Source organism: Centroberyx gerrardi, chromosome 21 (genome assembly GCF_048128805.1).
Source record: "Centroberyx gerrardi isolate f3 chromosome 21, fCenGer3.hap1.cur.20231027, whole genome shotgun sequence".
Classification (NCBI taxonomy): Eukaryota; Metazoa; Chordata; class Actinopteri; order Beryciformes; family Berycidae; genus Centroberyx; species Centroberyx gerrardi.
Window position 1 is genome coordinate 17,223,207 of NC_136017.1, and position 18,273 is coordinate 17,241,479.

Sequence of the window (18,273 nt, forward strand, 5' to 3'; positions counted from 1 at the left end):
ACCATGCTTTGGTGTCATTATTTCTCTCCCTGTATAAACTACTACAACCCACATAAAGGTCAGTGTGACCAAATTCAATGTGAAAAATACAGCCGCAAGTGCCAGTTGGAGGGTTCAAGCCTCAATAGACAATATTTGTCAGATATTCATTAAAGTTTTTCAATAGTGACAAAGATTGTGCTCAAGAAGATATGTACCAAGTTTTATACTTTTTAGGCACCCATATTTTAATATGGCCATTGATCCGATCGGTTCAATTATTTTGCGTTTGTGTATCTGACATGACACCACAGTAGGTAGGCTAATGGTTCCAATGCTAATGGTAACTATGGAGCCTCTAGTGTGCCACCTAGTGTTGTAGTACTCGAGATCGGTCTTGGTCTCAAGACTGATCACATTTTGAAGGTCTCGGTCTCGTCTCAGAATCGACTGCATTGTTACTTATAATTTGTGAATCAAATGTTGCCATCGTGTCAGTAATAGTTGAGTACAATCTTCAGCTAATACAGAAAGTCTTCGGTCCTTGAAGAGTGGAATGGGCAAGTGGACTGAGCATCTAAGCAACTACAAAAAAGATAACACATTTGCACGACATGAGTCACAAACATTTCATGCTCAGTTTTTAACTTCTTACTGACTGGAATCCATATGGAGCACAGGTCCACTGCAAAACTCATTAAAAAGACTGAGTTTGGTTCCTTTAAAAAGAACTAAATGTGAAAACACCCTTTAAGTGTCCTTTTTAAGTGAACCAAAAAGTGAACCAGCTGTATATGAACTCGGTCCTCTTTGTGTTCACAGTGTAAATGGACTTACAAGGGGACTGAGCTCTCTTTTCTGATCCACAATGCAAAGTTACACAGGTGGAGTCTGAGTTCTAAAGGAGGTGTGGTGTGAACATCAAGTGGTCTGAGATCTCACAAAAACAATGTGGCAGCAATGTGGTGGCCGGGAGCAGCTAGGCTTAAATAATGCCTTTTAAACTTTAGAGGAATTTCACATAAACCAGCCAGCATACATATGGAGAGAAATAACTGACACAATCGGAAAGCTTTAAGCGAAGTTCTGAAAGCTTGAAAGTTAGTTTTGAGAGCTTGAAAGTAGTTTTGGAAGTTTGAAGCTCAGTTTTGAATCTTTGGGGGAATTAATTTGTAGGCTACTCATGTTGGAGGTTCCATGGCCGTAAGAAAGTTTTGCAAACTTGAAATAAAAAAATCTGTCGTTGTAATTCCAGTTCCAGTAATTACAATACTTATGAAAAACTTTTGAATGCTTGTAATTTAATGTTTGCATCGGTCTAATTAATGGTTGCATGTAATGAAATATGCTACAACACTCTCTTCACAAAGTTTCAGTGTTTAAGGGGATTTCTGTCAGCATCAGACATCTTTGGAACTCCATGGACCCTGAGATACCATCTACACTGATACCTCTCAGCCTCTTTTTTCCTCCAACTCAGAAATCTTCTTCGCGGATTTCTCATTCACAATCTTCACCTGTTCCACCTCGACTTTGAGGGAATCTTCGAAGACTTGCTCGATTCCATTATCTTAACAACTTGATCCCAGAATGCCCTCAAAACTGGAGAGGGCTATGCACACCATTCACATCAAATTTATGTCCACAGTTTCACCAACAACTAGTTGGAATAGTTTTATTATATTTATGTTGTACAATGGGTGTTATAAGAAATCTCATCTGGATTTTCCAGGCATCTCCTGCAGTTTGATACATTATTATAAACCTTTTGAATGGTAAATTTTAAATACAGCATTGAAAGCACTACACTGGGAAGAGTACTGCACAATGTGGAGAGGGGGGTAAAGTCACTGGCAGGGAGCTTTAGGCCTGCAATGCTTTTTTAAACAATGTTTATATAGTTGTTTCAATTTTGAAGAGTGAATTTGGATGTTTAATTCAGAAATAAGTATGAATCATCCTAAACAAGAACAGGATCTTGAGCCATGACGCCTGTGTGGAAAGTAAAGAAACATTCACAGAGTGCATGAAGATTCCAGTAAAGGTTTTGTAATGGACCCCTAGTGCTGTTGACTCATCAGAAATAAAATAAAATAATAAATGTGAATGATTTAGCTCATTAGTGGGCCCCATAATGTGGTGTAAAAAAGTAGACAATTATTAATTATAATCATTGTGGAGGGGTGTTCAGCCCATATCAATAACATACCAAACTACATAGGCTAATCTGAGATTCAGAAATGAGACTAAAAATCATGTTTTCAAGTTATAGTAGGCCTACGTTAAATGCACGTGTTTGAAACTTTAATGATCCCATGATGTGAAGTTTGAAAAAGTTATTCAATTATTCACATTATAAAACGTATAAAAAGTACATTTTGATGTTCATAAATATCAACATTTATGTATAAATATATGTTTAGCAGTTAGGCTAACACAATTCATAGTTTATCCTCATTATTTCTGCTTAATAGTTGCTAAAATATCTATATTTATATTTATTTTTTCAAATTATTTTGTTTTAAAGCCACCTTTTGTTTGCATTCAATCATTGATTAGACCACATTATTTGCGCTGAAAGTCATATATTGTTGTGGCTCAAACGCATAGACTAGGTTATCCTTATTTCTTTGCTTAATAGATGCTAAAATTGCTACCTTTAACAACAGTTTCCATTTATTTTTGATCTGCTATGGTCTATTGTCTTCCTCAGCCACCTTCTCTTATACTTGGGTCGCAGCGCGTTTTTGAATGCGCAGCACGTTGGGCTCTCTCGGCCACCATACTTTTCCTCTTTCTGTTAGTTTAGCCTATGGGTATCTCGTACAGCAATGTTTCTCATTGTCTTTGCAGTTCTGTCTCGTGTGTTGTGACAACTTTACAGTTTTGTGATAAACATTGTTTTATTCATTATCAACAAGAGAAATGCCATTTCGGTAAAGCTTTGGGACTTTTATTTTGCAGGCCGGGAGCAAAATTCTACCGGAAGTGCGTTTCCTTATGCTAGCAGCGTGTATGCTGCTCCATAGAACCTCCTTGCTCCACACTCAGCTCTCACTATGTGGAGCAACACAACAAGGTCGTTATTATGGAAGTTAAAGGTCCTCCACGGGTGTCCCAGTACAACTCAGTCACTTAACACTGTGCTACGCAGGTCAAGTGGATCCTGTACTGGTGTTGTGGGGAGAAAATGGAGTAGACCTAGTGGATTTGACACTGGTTTGAAGACATACAACAGCCTGACCAAACAGAAAGAGCCTCTCATACTGGCAAAAGAAGGGGTAGCTACCTGGTATGGACTATTACTTCTACTACACATTCACAATAATGGAATGAGGGGGTTGGTGAGCTGACTGCATGTGTTCTTCTGCCTCAGGTACAGCTGTGGACCCACTGTGTATGACCATGCCCACCTGGGTCATGCATGGTAAGCACTTATCAATATATCTTCACATTCAGGTCCAAGCCTGTGAGCTGTGCTCCAGCTAAACGTTTTTATCTCCGTCTTGTCATAGCTCATATGTCAGATTTGACATTCTGCAGAGGATTTTGTCCAGGCTGTTTGGGATCAGTGTCATCCATGCTATGGTTATCACTGATATTGACGATAAAATCATCAAGAGAAGTTGGGAGGTAAGATTACAGCAGTATATCCAAATTAATGATTAATGACTGACATATGATTGATGTTTTTTTTTGTTTCAGTGACAGCATATTCTTAAGGATTATTTGTTTCCCTCTTTATTTCTAGGAAAGCGTTTCCCCGACCGTCCTAGCCAGAATGTATGAGGAAGAATTCCAGAAGGATATGTTATCATTAAAGGTTTGTGAGTGGGAGATTAGCCTACTATTTTGTTTGCACATTGAAATATCCTGATTCTGAATGACATTTAATTCACTAAATCTAGTCAAAGCTTACATAATTGGCAATAGCAACTGAAAGCATAAGTGTATAGTGAACTGCTGCACATAATCTGTGGGAGCCTATGCATTTATAAGCTGTTTTTTTCATTGTTTTTGAGGTGATTCCTCCTGCAGTGTATTTAAGAGTGACTGAGAATGTGCCTCAAATTGTGGCATTCATTGAGCGCATCATCCAAAATGGACATGCCTATGCCACAAAGCAAGGTGAATATTTAAGAAATCATCACTGTTTCTGATAAAATAACAGCTGTAACCCCTCAATACTTGAGTCTCCTCTGAGTGTTTGTGCGTTGCTCTTGTTGTAGGTGATGTGTATTTTGACATCAAGTCCATTGGCGAACGTTACGGCAAATTTCTGGGTGCTGTCGATGCCCAGTGTGAACCTGGTAGGTGCTTCTGTCTCCTTGGGGTGCATAGAACCTCTAATTTTGTCTAAATGTGGTCTGACTGTTATGTGTATACCGTTCGATGCTGCGTTCCAGAGATGTTGGAAAGTCTGACATTCCGACTTTCTACTAGGAAAAAAGCAATGGAACAGCTCTTTAATTTGGAATTCCAAGTAAGAAACTCGGGCAAGATTTCTCAACCTCGAGTTTTCTGAGATTAACATGTCAACATGGCAGCATACACTGTAAATGCTACACAGCATTACTTTTAGCATGTTTATAATCCGCAAAATACACTGAAGTTCGATTGTCAGCATTACATTAAATCTGTCAAAACTGTTATCAGTAACAGGTTTCTTTGTGCTGTATGTCCACTCTTAGATTAATACAGAATAGGGTCCAATATGCATCCAGTCTGCTTTACTAAACACTTTGACTTCATGTCCCTTAATTAATTTCCTTTTTCTTATATTGTCTATTCATAGTTTCGCAAGTTTCATTAGGTATATACAGTCAGAAATAGGCTTGTTTTGCCAGCTTAGTTAATTTATTTTGGTTGTCCTTTGCCCTTAAATTTGGTGTTCTGAAACCTGCAGATACCCTGATTACTGGCCTTGCTTGGTCTACATGAGGCATACTACACATTAACTTTACTTATGGACAACAAACTGTGTGGTTTTTCAGGCAGCTCGGATAAACGAGACTCCAGGGATTTCGCTCTGTGGAAGCGATCGAAACCTCAGGAACCCTTCTGGGAATCTCCTTGGGGTAGAGGAAGACCTGGCTGGCATATTGAATGCTCTACCATCGCCAGGTTTGCATTTACAATAACTTGTCTACTTATTGTTCTTCAAAGTTCTCTTCTAATCTAACAATAGAACAGAGCAAGAATTGAGCTAGAAACGATAGAACAGCTGGATGAATGGGTAAATGACCTAGGCTTTAATGAAATCTTAACTCTAGCCATCTTCAAAACACTTCCGTTACTGCTGTTTGCCTTTGCTTCAGTGAAAAAATGTAATTTCTTTGTTTCTCTTTTTCTTTCTTTCCCGCGATCCAAGTATTATCCTCCAGTCCAATAGTAATGTGATGTATGAAGGCAGTTAGTGTAGAAGGTCTTTATAACTAAACAGATACCAGTGCTGATCTCTTTTTACATTATTATACTATTTGAGTTTTGGTGTTTCATTGAAGTTCAACAAAATCTTTTTCTGTTGCATTCTGTTCAGAGTTAGTGATTTGTGTTGTTTCTTCTATGGTGGTTCCAGCTCAGTGTTTGGGAGTCAGCTGGATATCCACTCTGGAGGCATCGACTTGGCCTTCCCTCACCATGAGAATGAGATCGCCCAGAGTGAAGCCTATCACCAGTGTGGACAATGGGCAAACTACTTCCTCCACTCAGGTACAGCTAATCCCAGCCTCTTGGATATGAGTTTTACTATAGGGCCAAGCCACCAAGTTAAAAACAGCTTAGGTTAAGGATGGAGATTGGGCAAAACACATTGATATTTGTTCCCGTGGTGATGAGATTTGTACCCGCGGTGATCACGTTTCTACTCATGGTGATGTCAACATTTGTACCCGTGGTGATAACATTTGTACCTGGGTGATGTCAACATTTGTACCTGCGGTGATGACATTTCTACCCGCAGTGATGAGTGTAATAAATGGGAGTCAATATGACAGCCCTTTCAAACACCCCCTTTTGCCCATATTCACTTTCATTTATATATTTTATATATTTTTTGTGGACTGCTTATTATTTTCCATGGCCAAGGATGGTTTTCTTGATGTCACTTTCAGCTTTTTATTTCATACACAGCCATCATGAATGTGTAATCTTTTCAATAAGTTGAGACATTAAAAAATAGCTTAGGATTTCTGTTTTCACTTTTGTACTTCATCTTGATTGGTTGTTCTTGTTTTTAGGGCACTTGCATCTAAAAGGCAGTGCAGAGAAAATGTCCAAATCTTTAAAGAACTATATCACTATAAAGGTAATGCATTGTACACCATCACTTAGTTGAGTAGTATTTTTGTGTCTTAAAGTTGAAAGTAAGATTCAGTATACTGTATAAGCCAACGTATACCTCACATTTTGGATTAATCATTCTCTCTCTCTCTCTCTCTCTCTCTCTCTCTCTCTCTCTCTCTCTCTCTCTCTCTCTCTCTCTCTCCCACACATCAGGATTTCCTTCAATCTTATTCTGCCAATGAATTCCGGATGTTTTGCCTCTTGACAAAATACAGATCAGGTGTGACTAAATAAATGTCATGGTTCTGTTTTTATGAATGACTGCTGGTTTTCATCGTACTGTAAAAAGTGTAGTTTTGTGTAAAATCATAAAACTTGACACATGGTGAAATTATCATGGGTATCTCCAAAAATCAACAAATGAATCTAAATATGGTGCTTAATGGACGTAACTTAGCAGGGGTTGGATGACTCACAGGGTTCCCACTGGTCATGGAATTCCAGGAATATCATGGAATTCAGAGAGGTCAATTCCAGATGGGGAAAGCCAGGGATTTTGATCAATTCTTTGGGGAGGTTAGGGAATATCAGGGAATTCTAGAAATGGGTCACTTTACAGGAATATAGCAGAATGTATTTTCCAAGTTTCACATATTTATTGCATTAGATGGTTTTCAGCCCAACTGGAGTGGAAACCAGACTGTTCACCCTTTTAAAAAAACAACTTAAAGCAGTAAGGAAGAACAGTTTTATGTCATGGAAGTGCTCCGAGTTAGTGGTAGAACATCATGGAAAAGTCATGGAATTTTGTATCAGGGCCACAATGGGAACGCTGGTCTGAGTCTTAAATAATAGATGGAAAATGTTTTTTGATGTTCTCTGGTGTCTCCACAGCTATTGACTATAGTGATGGCAGCATGTCGGTGGCACAAAGCTCTTTGGCGACTATTTCTACCTTCAGTCATGATGCCCAGAACTATATGAAGGGTCAGCTGCAGTGTTCAGCTGTACAAGAAGGACTTCTCTGGGAGAGGTAGTATCTTCCTCCTCAATCTGACACCTGCATGTATGTTTTGATTTCATAGTTGATTTATGGTCTTGATCATACTCACACAATAACTGGATATGATGAAGATTTAGATTTTCTTTTCTATTGCATTGTAGTTCCAACCCCCCTCCAAACCAGATAATGGAAAACAGGCATTTTCTTTCCCCAGGTTGGCTGAGACTAAAGCCACTGTGGTGTCGGCGTTGGCAGATGACTTTGATACCCCAAGAGCCATTAGTGCTGTAATGAACCTTGTTTACCATGGGAACTGCCAACTACAGCCCATTACAAAGGTAACTTGTTGAATCAGACTTTAGCCTACCTACACGCTATACAATTAAAGAAACTGTCAGGTGTGTTTTGCTGAGGTTCAATGGCAACAAGCAGAGAGAGACAGAAACCAAGACTTAGATTTTCTTTTCTGTTGCATTTAAGTTCAAACCCCCCTACAAGCCAGTGTTTTCCACTTTCATATTTTCACTGACCCAGCAGGCAAAATGAAAGGCACCACTATTTTATAAATTAAGTACTTATACAATAGCAAAATGACTGAAAAATAAACAACAAAAAAGTAAATAATTGATTGTGACAAATAGTAGCACCAGAAACAGTTTTGAACTGACCAATCAGCTGGCCCAAATCATCATCTTACTGATAATTAAATACATAAAAACAACAAAATTACTATTTTTATTTCACTGCTAGAGAAAATGTGAAATTAAAATTTGCTTTGTAATTTACTCTTACTATCATCTAAAACTAACATGTGTATAAATGTTTTAGAAGTAGTAATGATTTTATTATGATTAAAAAACAGCACTACAACCTCAACTTGAAATTTTACTTCGACCCAAACAGGGACAAAACTAGAATTATCCCCCCAAGCACTACAGCTGTATAAAATTACAGAGATAACTCAAAGACATTATGTCAAATGTGAAAAATAATTTTGAGACAAAAGTAACTCTTGTACAAACTATTGTACAAACCATTGTGGCCAAAATGGTGTAACTATCAGATGATGAAATATGATATTACATTTTCAAGCCTCACACTGTATTGTGAGCCACCGGGTCAGATTTGGCGGGAAATCGGCTGTATTGCTTTATGGCACAAAACAGGAAGAGGGCGCTGTTTTTCCAGCACAGACGGAGCTTTCAGAGTTTCTGAAAATTACAGGTGGTGGAATGAGTGAAAGGCTGATGCAAAAAAAATGCAGTGAAACCTACTTCACACACTGCAAAGAAAATAATTATATCAGTAATATTCATGGTTTGTGTTGTATTTATATCTAGTCTGACGGACTGCCACGAAGCCCAGCGGTGTTCGGAGCAATCCTCTCCTACATCAGGGAAGTCTTGGGCATGTTTGGGATCAATCTGCTGGACAAAAAGGTCAGAACTCATGCATAATATATCCAAATTGTCTAAATGAGTTAAAAAACATATCAACATCTACTTTCTATGAACAGAGTAAAATTAAAGTAGTACAACATACTGTATAATTTCCTCCATCCAGATGCTGGAGATGCACCTTTTGTCACATTGTCCCTGTACATTTATTACATTGCCACAAGGACTGGTCAAAATCAGACGAGATTATGCTTGACATGCACTCACACACACACAATTTCACTCTTATACTCCCGAAAAGTCTTGTGCTGTTGGCCATTGAGCAAGTCCACTTGTTTGAGGATGAAGTCATTAAAGTAGCAGTTCACCCCACAGTCAAAACCTTTGGACCTTTGGTTGTTCAGAGAAATTTGATGGTCTTTTTATGCCATTTTAATCAGAGTCAATTCACATCCTGGGGTCAAATTGGGCCAGAATGATCCGTAACGGTGTTCCGTCACCCGCGGTTGAAAAAAAAGTTTGACCCACATAAATTCGCACCCGCCCGCAACTAAAACAAAACAAAAAAAAACTGCTTAGACCTCTAGTTCACATCAATAGTTTGTTAGAAGGCTGTGATGGAACTGCAGTAGCTAACTGTGTTTGGTGGTCATATGAACTCCAATGGAGGGGAGTAGACAGTAACAGGATTTACACTTTGGGGTGAACTCTTTGTTTATTGGGAGAGGTCAGATTACAAAACTATCTGGCCACCTCTTTGACCCAAACATTTCTTCACCTCCTCCACTGCTGTTGAGCATGCTCTACTTTCCCGCATTCATCCCCAGGAAGCCAATGTGGAGGATTGTTCTGGAAGTCTGGAGGGCGTCATCGAGCAGCTGACTCGTTTCAGAAGCGAGGTTCGAGCGTTTGCCCTTGCCCGTCAGGACAATACAGCCCCTGGAAGCGGCAGTAAACCTGGACTTTACCCAGAGAGAATCCCGCTCCTTAAAGCCTGTGACACCCTGCGGAATGATCTGGCACCTTTGGGTGTGCTGATAAAGGTGGGCATATATCTGCTGGGTGTAAGGTCAGGTCTAAATTAAAAACCAGGGCCATATCCAGGGGTGAAAATTCTACTAGAATGCACATTACGATATCCTCCATGGTAACAAAAAAATCTCCATTGAACTATAGATTTCATGGTAAAACTTTGGGGAAATGTTTGTTTTTATTCTACAGAAGGCCCATTAGTAAAACTTGTATTTTACACATTTGTAATGTCGACTAAGTGGCTATGCACTCATCCTTTATTGTAACATTATATATTACAGTTTGCAAGGGGGATTTTAATCTGAAGGTTTTCTGATTGTGGTTTCAGGATAGAGGGACCAACTCTACATGGGAGATAACTCGGAGACAGCAGAACGTCCTGGATAAAGACCAAGAGGAGTCCAGTTGAAACCAACCTATACCTTTGGAACTGTAATTCCAGGCTTGGTGGACTTGATTTTAACTTCTTTAATTTAACAAGTGGATTTTCTTTACAATCCAAAACACGAAAAGACGGACCAAATCATCTTGATTTCATGACAGAAACAAATTTTGTGTTAGATACATGTTCTGCTGCCTTATGGATTCAGTGTATCGGTCTATGACCTCTCATATTCCTTATTGTGATGAGTCAGACATCCAAATCAGAATATTTCTGAATAAAGACTCATTCACAAGGCCCATTAAAGATAACTTTGACTATAAAAAAAGATTTAAATCATTCTAAGTAAATATAATGTCTGTGTTCCCATTACAGCGATAACTGTAAAAACATCCAAAAACAATAACTATTTTTTTTGGTTAGATCTCAGCTATTTTTTGGACGCAGACAACGATGAAACACTTCCAACCAATCAAATTCAAGTTCTAAGAAAGACGGGAGTGGGAGAATTCGGTAGCTAACAGCAGTGATGCTTTGTTTGCTGAGGATCACAGATATTGTTGTAGTGTGAATGCTTGAGCAACAGTGTATAGTTTATAGTTATCTTTGCAGTTTTTGTACTAGATGTGAATGGGCCCTTATTCACAAATATTCAGATTTGGATCATTGAGAATGATCGCTGTGATTGATCAATGAACTGCAGGTTCAAGTTAAATCTCAAACTGATTGAATAGCTTGTGGGTTTGATATGAAACAAAGACACTGTTATTAATAGCTGTGTTTTATTTTCATAAAAGTATTGGCCAGAGAAATTATGCAATACATTTGTGAAGTTTCAGAGGCTGAGGAGTTGGCTATAGTTTCTTGTTCCTTCACGGAATGGGATTTTGCTTGACAAAAGGAGCAAACCATTCATTCTTATGGCAGAAACACACATTTCTAATGGCTCTATGTGCTCTAAAGCAGTGCAATCATGTGCAATCAAGGCCCAAGAGTAAGTTTTCACTCCAGTCAACATTTACAGCAGCAGATTTGACTGATTTGCTTCTCCTCTCTGGCTGACGGTCGGTTGATCAGTGAAATGTGCTGCAATGAAAAACTGCAGACTCTAAGGCCTTGATGGCACATAAGAAACACTAGTGGTGGAATTCAGTACTGCATTCATTTATTTCTTCCTCATAGAGAAGGATATGAAAGGAAAGGATATGATCTTGTGAGAGAGGGACGTGTCTTATAAAGGTAATACAGTGCTTCCAAACTAATCAGATATCTAGTCAAATACAAATGTTTAGATATAAGGACAAAATATGACCACTACTACTGTCTGATCTCCAAATAGAAGAAGCAGACTGTTGAACAGACCATGATAGAAAATTACAACCATTAATATCATTACCACTGGCGGTGATGGTACTGCAAACAGCTGTGTGAAAACGCTAGGTGAATAAACATCACTGTACGACAATTAAGCCTAGGGATCCAATGATGACTCAAAAATGCACTTACCTGGAGGGGTTGAAAAAATTTGAATGATAACTTTGAGTAAAAGATATCAGGAAAAAGTAATCTACTGTAATCTAAACCCATTTACAGATAGCACTTGGTCTATTTTTTATAAATTTAAAAACAACATACCTGCCTGTGACGTAAAATTATCAGGGATAGCACAACAGAGCTCAAACTCCATAGTGTTCTGATTCTTCATTGCCCTAATTTTATTGCCCATTCTCAACCCATTATGCATCAGCAATATTGTTTGTATTGTAAATCATCATCTATGTAAGTCAAAATCCTGAAATCAGTTGCTATCACCTCCAATGAAGCATGAATACAGAAAGACAATCATTGCTTAACCTTTCAAACTGAACTTTATTAAATTAAAATACAAAGTGTATTTGTATTCAACCAAGATCATCACTTAGTTCATTGCAGGACCTTGTGTGGCTGCACATAACCAAACTGCCCAAGTGTGTGAGTGCCCACCAATGTTAATTTTAGAAGAAGCTTAAATTGTGGTTTACTCTTAGGACTAAGATGTTTATTATAGTCATTTTATTCACTTAAATACATTTAGTTATGCTTCGTTTCAGTCTGAGCATTTTAGTCTACTTTTTGTCAGATCCAATGTAGATATCATGGCTGCAATAAGCCGAGCATAAATGCATTCATGCTGTCTGTGAGGGCAAAAATATGACAATGTGAATGACCATTAGTTCCCAAATGAATTTTAGCTTGGTAAAATTTGTGTTGACCAAAATGCTACATCAACTTAGCCTAGTCACTGTTGTCAAAGTTCATGGGTTTTACTTTTTGTGAATATGTCATGTAAAATATTTGTTGTTGTGTTTTTATCATAATTCTTACAGTCCAAATGAACCCTGGTGGTCAGGTATACTGTAGATGTTAGTGAGTAAAGCATCCATCAGGCAGTGTTGCGGACCTCAGGCATGAGGTTGATCAGAGAGTTGCTGGCCTGGGCCAACTCTGTGATAGAAACTCTGCCCCTCTGTTTGATGAACTGGGCCACTGAGTTGAGTTCCTCTGGAGTGATGGAGATGAACTTCCCTCTGTCGTCGATCACTCCTGCAGGAAAGGGAGAAGAAAGACAGGAAAGGAGCTGAGGCTTTGAAGTGATAATGGATGGTTTTACATTTTAAAAAAACCGTACATAACATTCACCTAGAACTAAGTCCCACATTTCAGGGTTTGTCATTCCCCTTTTCCTATAAATGCTTCTTTGTGAAGCCTATAATAAAATGACAGTAACAAAATATAAGATATCAGGTAATACAACCTGACCTTTTACCTCTGCAACTTGCAGGTACACTAACCTGTGAGGGAGCCATCGGCTAACAGGTCCTGTAGTCTTGCAATAGCATCCTGCGTTCGCATCCCAAAGTGTGATGCCAGGTCTTCCAGCAGAACCACTTTCGAATCCTGCAGGACAAAGTCAATGGTGTATTCAGCTGTAAAGACATGAATCTACTGTAGCACAAGTTGGAGTGCGTAGTCTCTCAACACTTACCTCAATGTGCTGGATGAATTCTTGCAGGAGGTTGCGTGACTGAGGGCAAAGGACACAAATATTTATTACCCCGTAATGATAATTATGACAATTGTGAGCCATCCATTTTAGATTAGGTCAAAAATAAACTGGGCATTGTAACAGATGCAAACTTGAAATACTTGTATAAACTGAATTATGTGCTTCTTAGGCTGGGGACACACTAAAAGATTTAAAATCCTAATTTTGAAAACACATTGCATCACACACAACGACAGATTTCACTGATTTTTTTGTTTCTCCGTCGTGCTCATGCTTACACTAGACGACTAGGCAAGGACAAGGTGTCATACATGTAACGGTATAACTGAGATTATCCTGCTGACTCCTGAAATGTCACTGATGTCAGGACCTCTAATCTCGCAGGAACTCGCACAATCCAATGTGAATCAACGGTCAATATGCATTAGGGACAAAAAAACACAAAATGTGACTTTGGGTAAAGCTGTGGATGGAGAGTCAAGTGGGCAGTACTTTTCAATTGAGCTGGAGGTGAGTAGGCTTCACAAGAAAATAGGTAATGGCCTTCATAAGAAAAAAACTTAATAGCCTTGATGTGTTTTCTGTCTGCAAAGGTAGTGTGTTGTTTGTGTGTTGATGCTGACAGTCCCAACAATAGTGTCATATTTTGCCCGCTACCAGTATGTGCACTGTGCGTGGTGCTACACTCCCTTATGGTTGTTCCATAGCCTTGTAGCCTCTTGCAGTCTTGTCCGCTACATTGTTAACATTTGGTGTTTGGTTTGGTTTAGCATCTAACTAGTTACAACCTCCGTGTTGTTAGGTTAGCTTGATTCGGTTATGATGTTTTGGCATGTTTTGTACTGACGCTAATGATGTAGCGTTACAGTAGTTGTGCTGCTGCTGTGGTTGCTAAATTGGTATGTAATGTTAAAAGTACCTTACGTAGCTACAATATTAATATTTAGACATGTTGTACACTAACATGTAATAACTATGTTTGGACCTTTATCCACATAGTTAGGTAGCCATAAGAACAATCTGTAAACCCTGCAGTTTATGCTTGCTGTGCACTTCTACATGATGTGTCATTAGTAAAAATGCATCCTTTAAATGAGTGATCAGTATAGTGCCAGTGGCGTACTGATCTGACCTGGTCCTCAGTGAGTTGCTCCTCCTCTCCCTGGTCTTCTATGACAAAGGAAGCTTTGAGCCTCAGGTACTCCTCTTCCTCCTTTCTCTCCTGCTCTTCCTTCGCTTGGCGCTCCTCTTCTTCCTGAACAAAACACCAGCAGAGAGAAAGGCTCTGACACAGAGTAATAGGTTCTTTGTGGAAACCAAAACCAAACAAACATTCTCAGAAATAGGGCGGAAAATATTCCACAGTGAGATCACTTTGTTAGTGGCCACTGTAAAGATGACGTTTTAAGGTTAGGTTCGTAGTTAGCTTTGCAATGACAGTTATGTTTAAAGGTGGAATCCAGTCCAAATATTTTTCATGAACATGAACATTTTCTTTATAGCAATTGTTGTGGCATCCCTGGACCTAACACATGATCCCCCTTTTCCTCGAATCTAGAGGTGCACCGATGGTATCTGTAGTACTCGTACTCTGAGCAAATGAAGCTTCGGATACCGATACTTTAACGAGCTGCACTTTGGTGTAATATAATACTTTTCGAGCAGGAGAAAAAATGACTGCAGCGTGCCAATTCTTTGATCTCAGCAAAGCAAAGCGTCCCAGCTGTGCCAAGCTAAGGTGTCTGGCAGTGTTAAAACTGGAAGAGAGGTGAAGCAGCTCCCTCAAGCCAGCCAGAGACAGTTAGAATAATGCCAGAAGTGAGGCGATACCGCCTTCAAAATAAAAGCGTAAAATGTGTCACTCACTTTGGGAAAAAATAATAATCAAGCAATGTTGGTGTAAATATATGGTCTGAACAGGATTTTTTTTGAGAAAAACAACTGTATTTTCATTCACTTAGAGTCCCCCTTAAATATATTCACTGAGGTACTTACTCAAAAAACTGCAACACGTCGTCATCATCATCATCGTGCCTTGCGGTCAATTTTGACTGCATTATATTTTATTCAGGCTGGCTTGTTGGTTTAGGATTAGGCCCTGACACACCAGGCCGACGGTCGGCCGTCGGGCAATGTCGGGCCGTCGGGCCGTCGGTAAGCGTCGGTGTCCCTAGTTTTTGCGGTGTGTCCCGCACCGTCGGCAGTAGTCGGACCCTGTCGGCGTCTTTTCGGCCGATTGAGCATGTTGAATCGGCATCGGAGCCGTCGGTGAGAAGGCCCTTACTGTACTTGTGAGGAGCATCCATTGACTACATTAGACGTAACGTGTGTGTATGTGTGTGCGTATTTCACCTGCTTCTGCTCCATAAGTCGTTCCCTCTCGTCCTCCTGACGTCTCTCCTGGTCTCTGAGTTCCTGCATCCTCTTTCTCTCCTCCCTCTCCTCCAGCTCTGCCTGACCGCAAATAATCATACAACACAATACATTACAACACAATACAATATTTGGGTTGGGCGACTGGACGAACACATCGGACTGAATCTGTCGCCAGTGGAAGATTTTCCCTGATTTAAAGGAATTCAAATTTTCTTGTATTTATATACAGTACATATCTGAACAAAGATGTTTAATGAAGACATTGTCAAAATCCAACAATATTAACAATATGATACTTTTCTTGGATTACTGTGTATGGTGTGAGTGTGTCAGAGTTTCTTTCCCACCTCTCTCTGGGCTTTCTTGGCCTGTTTCTCCTCCAGCTTTCTCTGCTTCTTGGCTCCTACTTTCGCTGTCGGCTGGAAGCTCTGCTGCTCCTCCTCTTCCTCCTCCACAGGGTTTTCTTCTGGAAAACAAGAATAAACTCATTATCTACCACACGCTAAACCCAACAAAGTCTGGATAAAGCCCCCCCAGGACCCCCTATCTCAGTATTTAAGATTAACAGCCAAATTACAAAAGTCAACACTGATCAATGCGAGCAAATATTAAAATTCTGTTTGTATGACCCATCCCCAGTGTTCACCGTTGTCAGAAGCGTCTCTCTGGGCTCGTCGGTTGACCATCACACTGGCGAGGTTCCTCCTCCGGCGAGGCATGCCAGCTCCTCGCTCCTCCGCTGCCTGCTGAGGGTGCCGCGCTGCCCGGCCTTCATTCTGCCGTTGCTCCGTATCAGCTGAGCATGTAGACGGCAGAGGGGCATATCATTTAAACTCTATGCATATTAATATGTTATTGTGGTACATTTCAGATTTCATCTGTATGTAGTTTAAAGTGCATTTCACCACAGAGTCCCACTTTACAGAGGTTAAAAACAGCATACAGCACTAAAAGTGACAATTAATGTGTGTGTATGTGTGGAATGATGGCGCTAGTCCACTCATTGCCTTGTAGGTGAGTAAAAAAAAACCTTAAATCGGCTGTATTTAACAGGCAACCAGGGAAACAATGCTAAAATAGGGGTGATGTGTGCCGATTTTGGAGTCCTGGCCAGGATTCTAGCAGCTGAGTTTTAATTAAATGTAACTTGTTGATGAGGCATGGATGAATTTTTCTGCATCATTCATACTGAGAGAGGAAGCTCCTAATTTTCGCTGTTACCCTGGTGGAAATAGGCTGCTTTAGAGATATTTTTGGTCATGGAGAGGTCCGATTCAAATGTTACTACTGTTACGCGGTGAGCATTCTCAGCCTGGACCGTGAATGCTTAAACAATGTCTAAAATAAAAAAAATACATGTATTATGTTAAATACTCTCTATTATCTAGCCCAGTGGTTCTCAATGTGGGGTCCAGGGACCACCAGGGGTCCTTGAGGGGGTTCCAAGCACATTGATGAATTGTTAAACTTCAACATTATTTAATTTACAAGAAGTTAACACCATTACAGAATATAGAAGAATGACTATTTTGATCATAGTTTCTGATATCTCTCTGCCTACAATACAGATAGTCATGAAATTCTAGACAAAATCATCTAGAAATAGAAATATTCTTAGATTTGTGTGCAAGAGACAAAATTTCATTAAATGGGGGTCTGTAGTGTAATCAATTAGGGGTCCTTGATATAAAACAGGTTGAGAATCACTGATCTAGCCTATATCATTCTTCCTGATGCTGCAATGGTCTAATTTCCCGTTCAGTAGGCTACAGCTGACATTTCAACAGCTTGGCTGGTATTAGGAAGCTCTTAGCTCCGAATCGGTACTCTGCAGGAAACTAGTTGATCTGTAACACTTGTCCTCGAGACACCCAGAGAGAGTAGTGATTCGAAGCTAGGAAGCTCTACATGCTGCCAGCGTTCCCACAGTATTGTCAACTATAATTTAATGGAAAAGAAAGAATTGGGGAATATTTTAGAGAGAATTAAACAGATAAAGATGACCCAAAGAGGAGACTTTGTAATACAGTTATGACAGTTATGAAACGACCAGCTGGCGAAGATAACTTTAGTTAACCACTAGCTAGGCTAACTCTAACATTATGAAGCTCCTCACCTTCCTCTGTTTTACTCCGCACCTTCACCGCAAACAGAATCAGCACAATGAGAATTGCCGCGGCTATCAAATACAGCGCAACATCCATAGTTATTCTAAAAATGTACACTATTAAATAAATATTACATTTCAGGTCTGTTTAGTTCGCTGGCTAACTACGAAGCTAGAGAGACACGTCTGCTGTGATAAACACCACGATTTCCGCTAACAACCTTCAAAGTAAAAGTCTTCTTCTGCTTCTTCTACTTCTCTGAGTTTACTGGCGGGTCGCAAACCAACTTCAAGGTGCATACCGCCACCTGCACCCATTACACAGTATTGAGTATTGTTAAGGCCAGTATGTCCAAATCTTAAACCTATAAAAATGACCTCTTCCTTCCTGGATTTTCCTTTATATTGTCTCATTTAAATTGAGTTTTGGATAGCCTATTATATTATTAATGTCTTGTCCATATACCATTTTTCTTGCCAGGTGTTAATTATAGCAGTCCTAATTATAGATTTTGCCTCTCCAGAAAAGATAATGCTACCTCTTAGAGGGGGTAACCTTGATTTGCTTTAAAAAAAAATAAAAATAATTAGAATTACCTCTGAATGTCATGTTATGATAGCCACATGTCTATTTTGTACTGTTGATGTTTTTCCACTATGTAGGCC

At 39.5% G+C, this 18,273-nt stretch overlaps 2 protein-coding genes across 3 annotated transcripts; one reads left to right on the plus strand and one right to left on the minus strand.

The window, feature by feature from the left end:
• The first annotated feature begins 3,193 nt into the window (after positions 1-3,193).
• On the plus strand, positions 3,194-11,857 carry cars2 (cysteinyl-tRNA synthetase 2, mitochondrial). The gene is made up of 15 exons (XM_071895896.2): positions 3,194-3,271; positions 3,356-3,406; positions 3,495-3,612; positions 3,731-3,802; positions 4,002-4,107; positions 4,209-4,289; positions 4,974-5,103; positions 5,558-5,691; positions 6,219-6,286; positions 6,478-6,544; positions 7,159-7,297; positions 7,482-7,605; positions 8,608-8,706; positions 9,492-9,707; positions 10,025-11,857. The coding sequence occupies exons 3-15, from the start codon at positions 3,565-3,567 to the stop codon at positions 10,103-10,105; spliced, it is 1,365 nt and encodes a 454-aa protein (XP_071751997.2). The 5' UTR covers positions 3,194-3,271; positions 3,356-3,406; positions 3,495-3,564; the 3' UTR covers positions 10,106-11,857.
• A 70-nt stretch (positions 11,858-11,927) lies between these two features.
• ddrgk1 (DDRGK domain containing 1) lies at positions 11,928-17,807 on the minus strand. 2 transcript variants are annotated; one of them, XM_071895900.2, is made up of 8 exons: positions 17,617-17,807; positions 16,147-16,296; positions 15,848-15,963; positions 15,477-15,578; positions 14,257-14,379; positions 13,104-13,142; positions 12,910-13,015; positions 11,928-12,661 (listed from the first exon to the last, which is right to left on the minus strand). In XM_071895900.2, exons 1-8 carry the CDS (start codon positions 17,702-17,704, stop codon positions 12,501-12,503), a joined length of 885 nt encoding a protein of 294 aa, XP_071752001.1. In that variant the 5' UTR covers positions 17,705-17,807; the 3' UTR covers positions 11,928-12,500. The 2 variants fall into 2 exon arrangements, with proteins under 2 accessions (XP_071752001.1, XP_071752000.1); XM_071895899.2 differs by having other exon boundaries at positions 15,848-15,966.
• Positions 17,808-18,273: the final 466 nt, after the last annotated feature.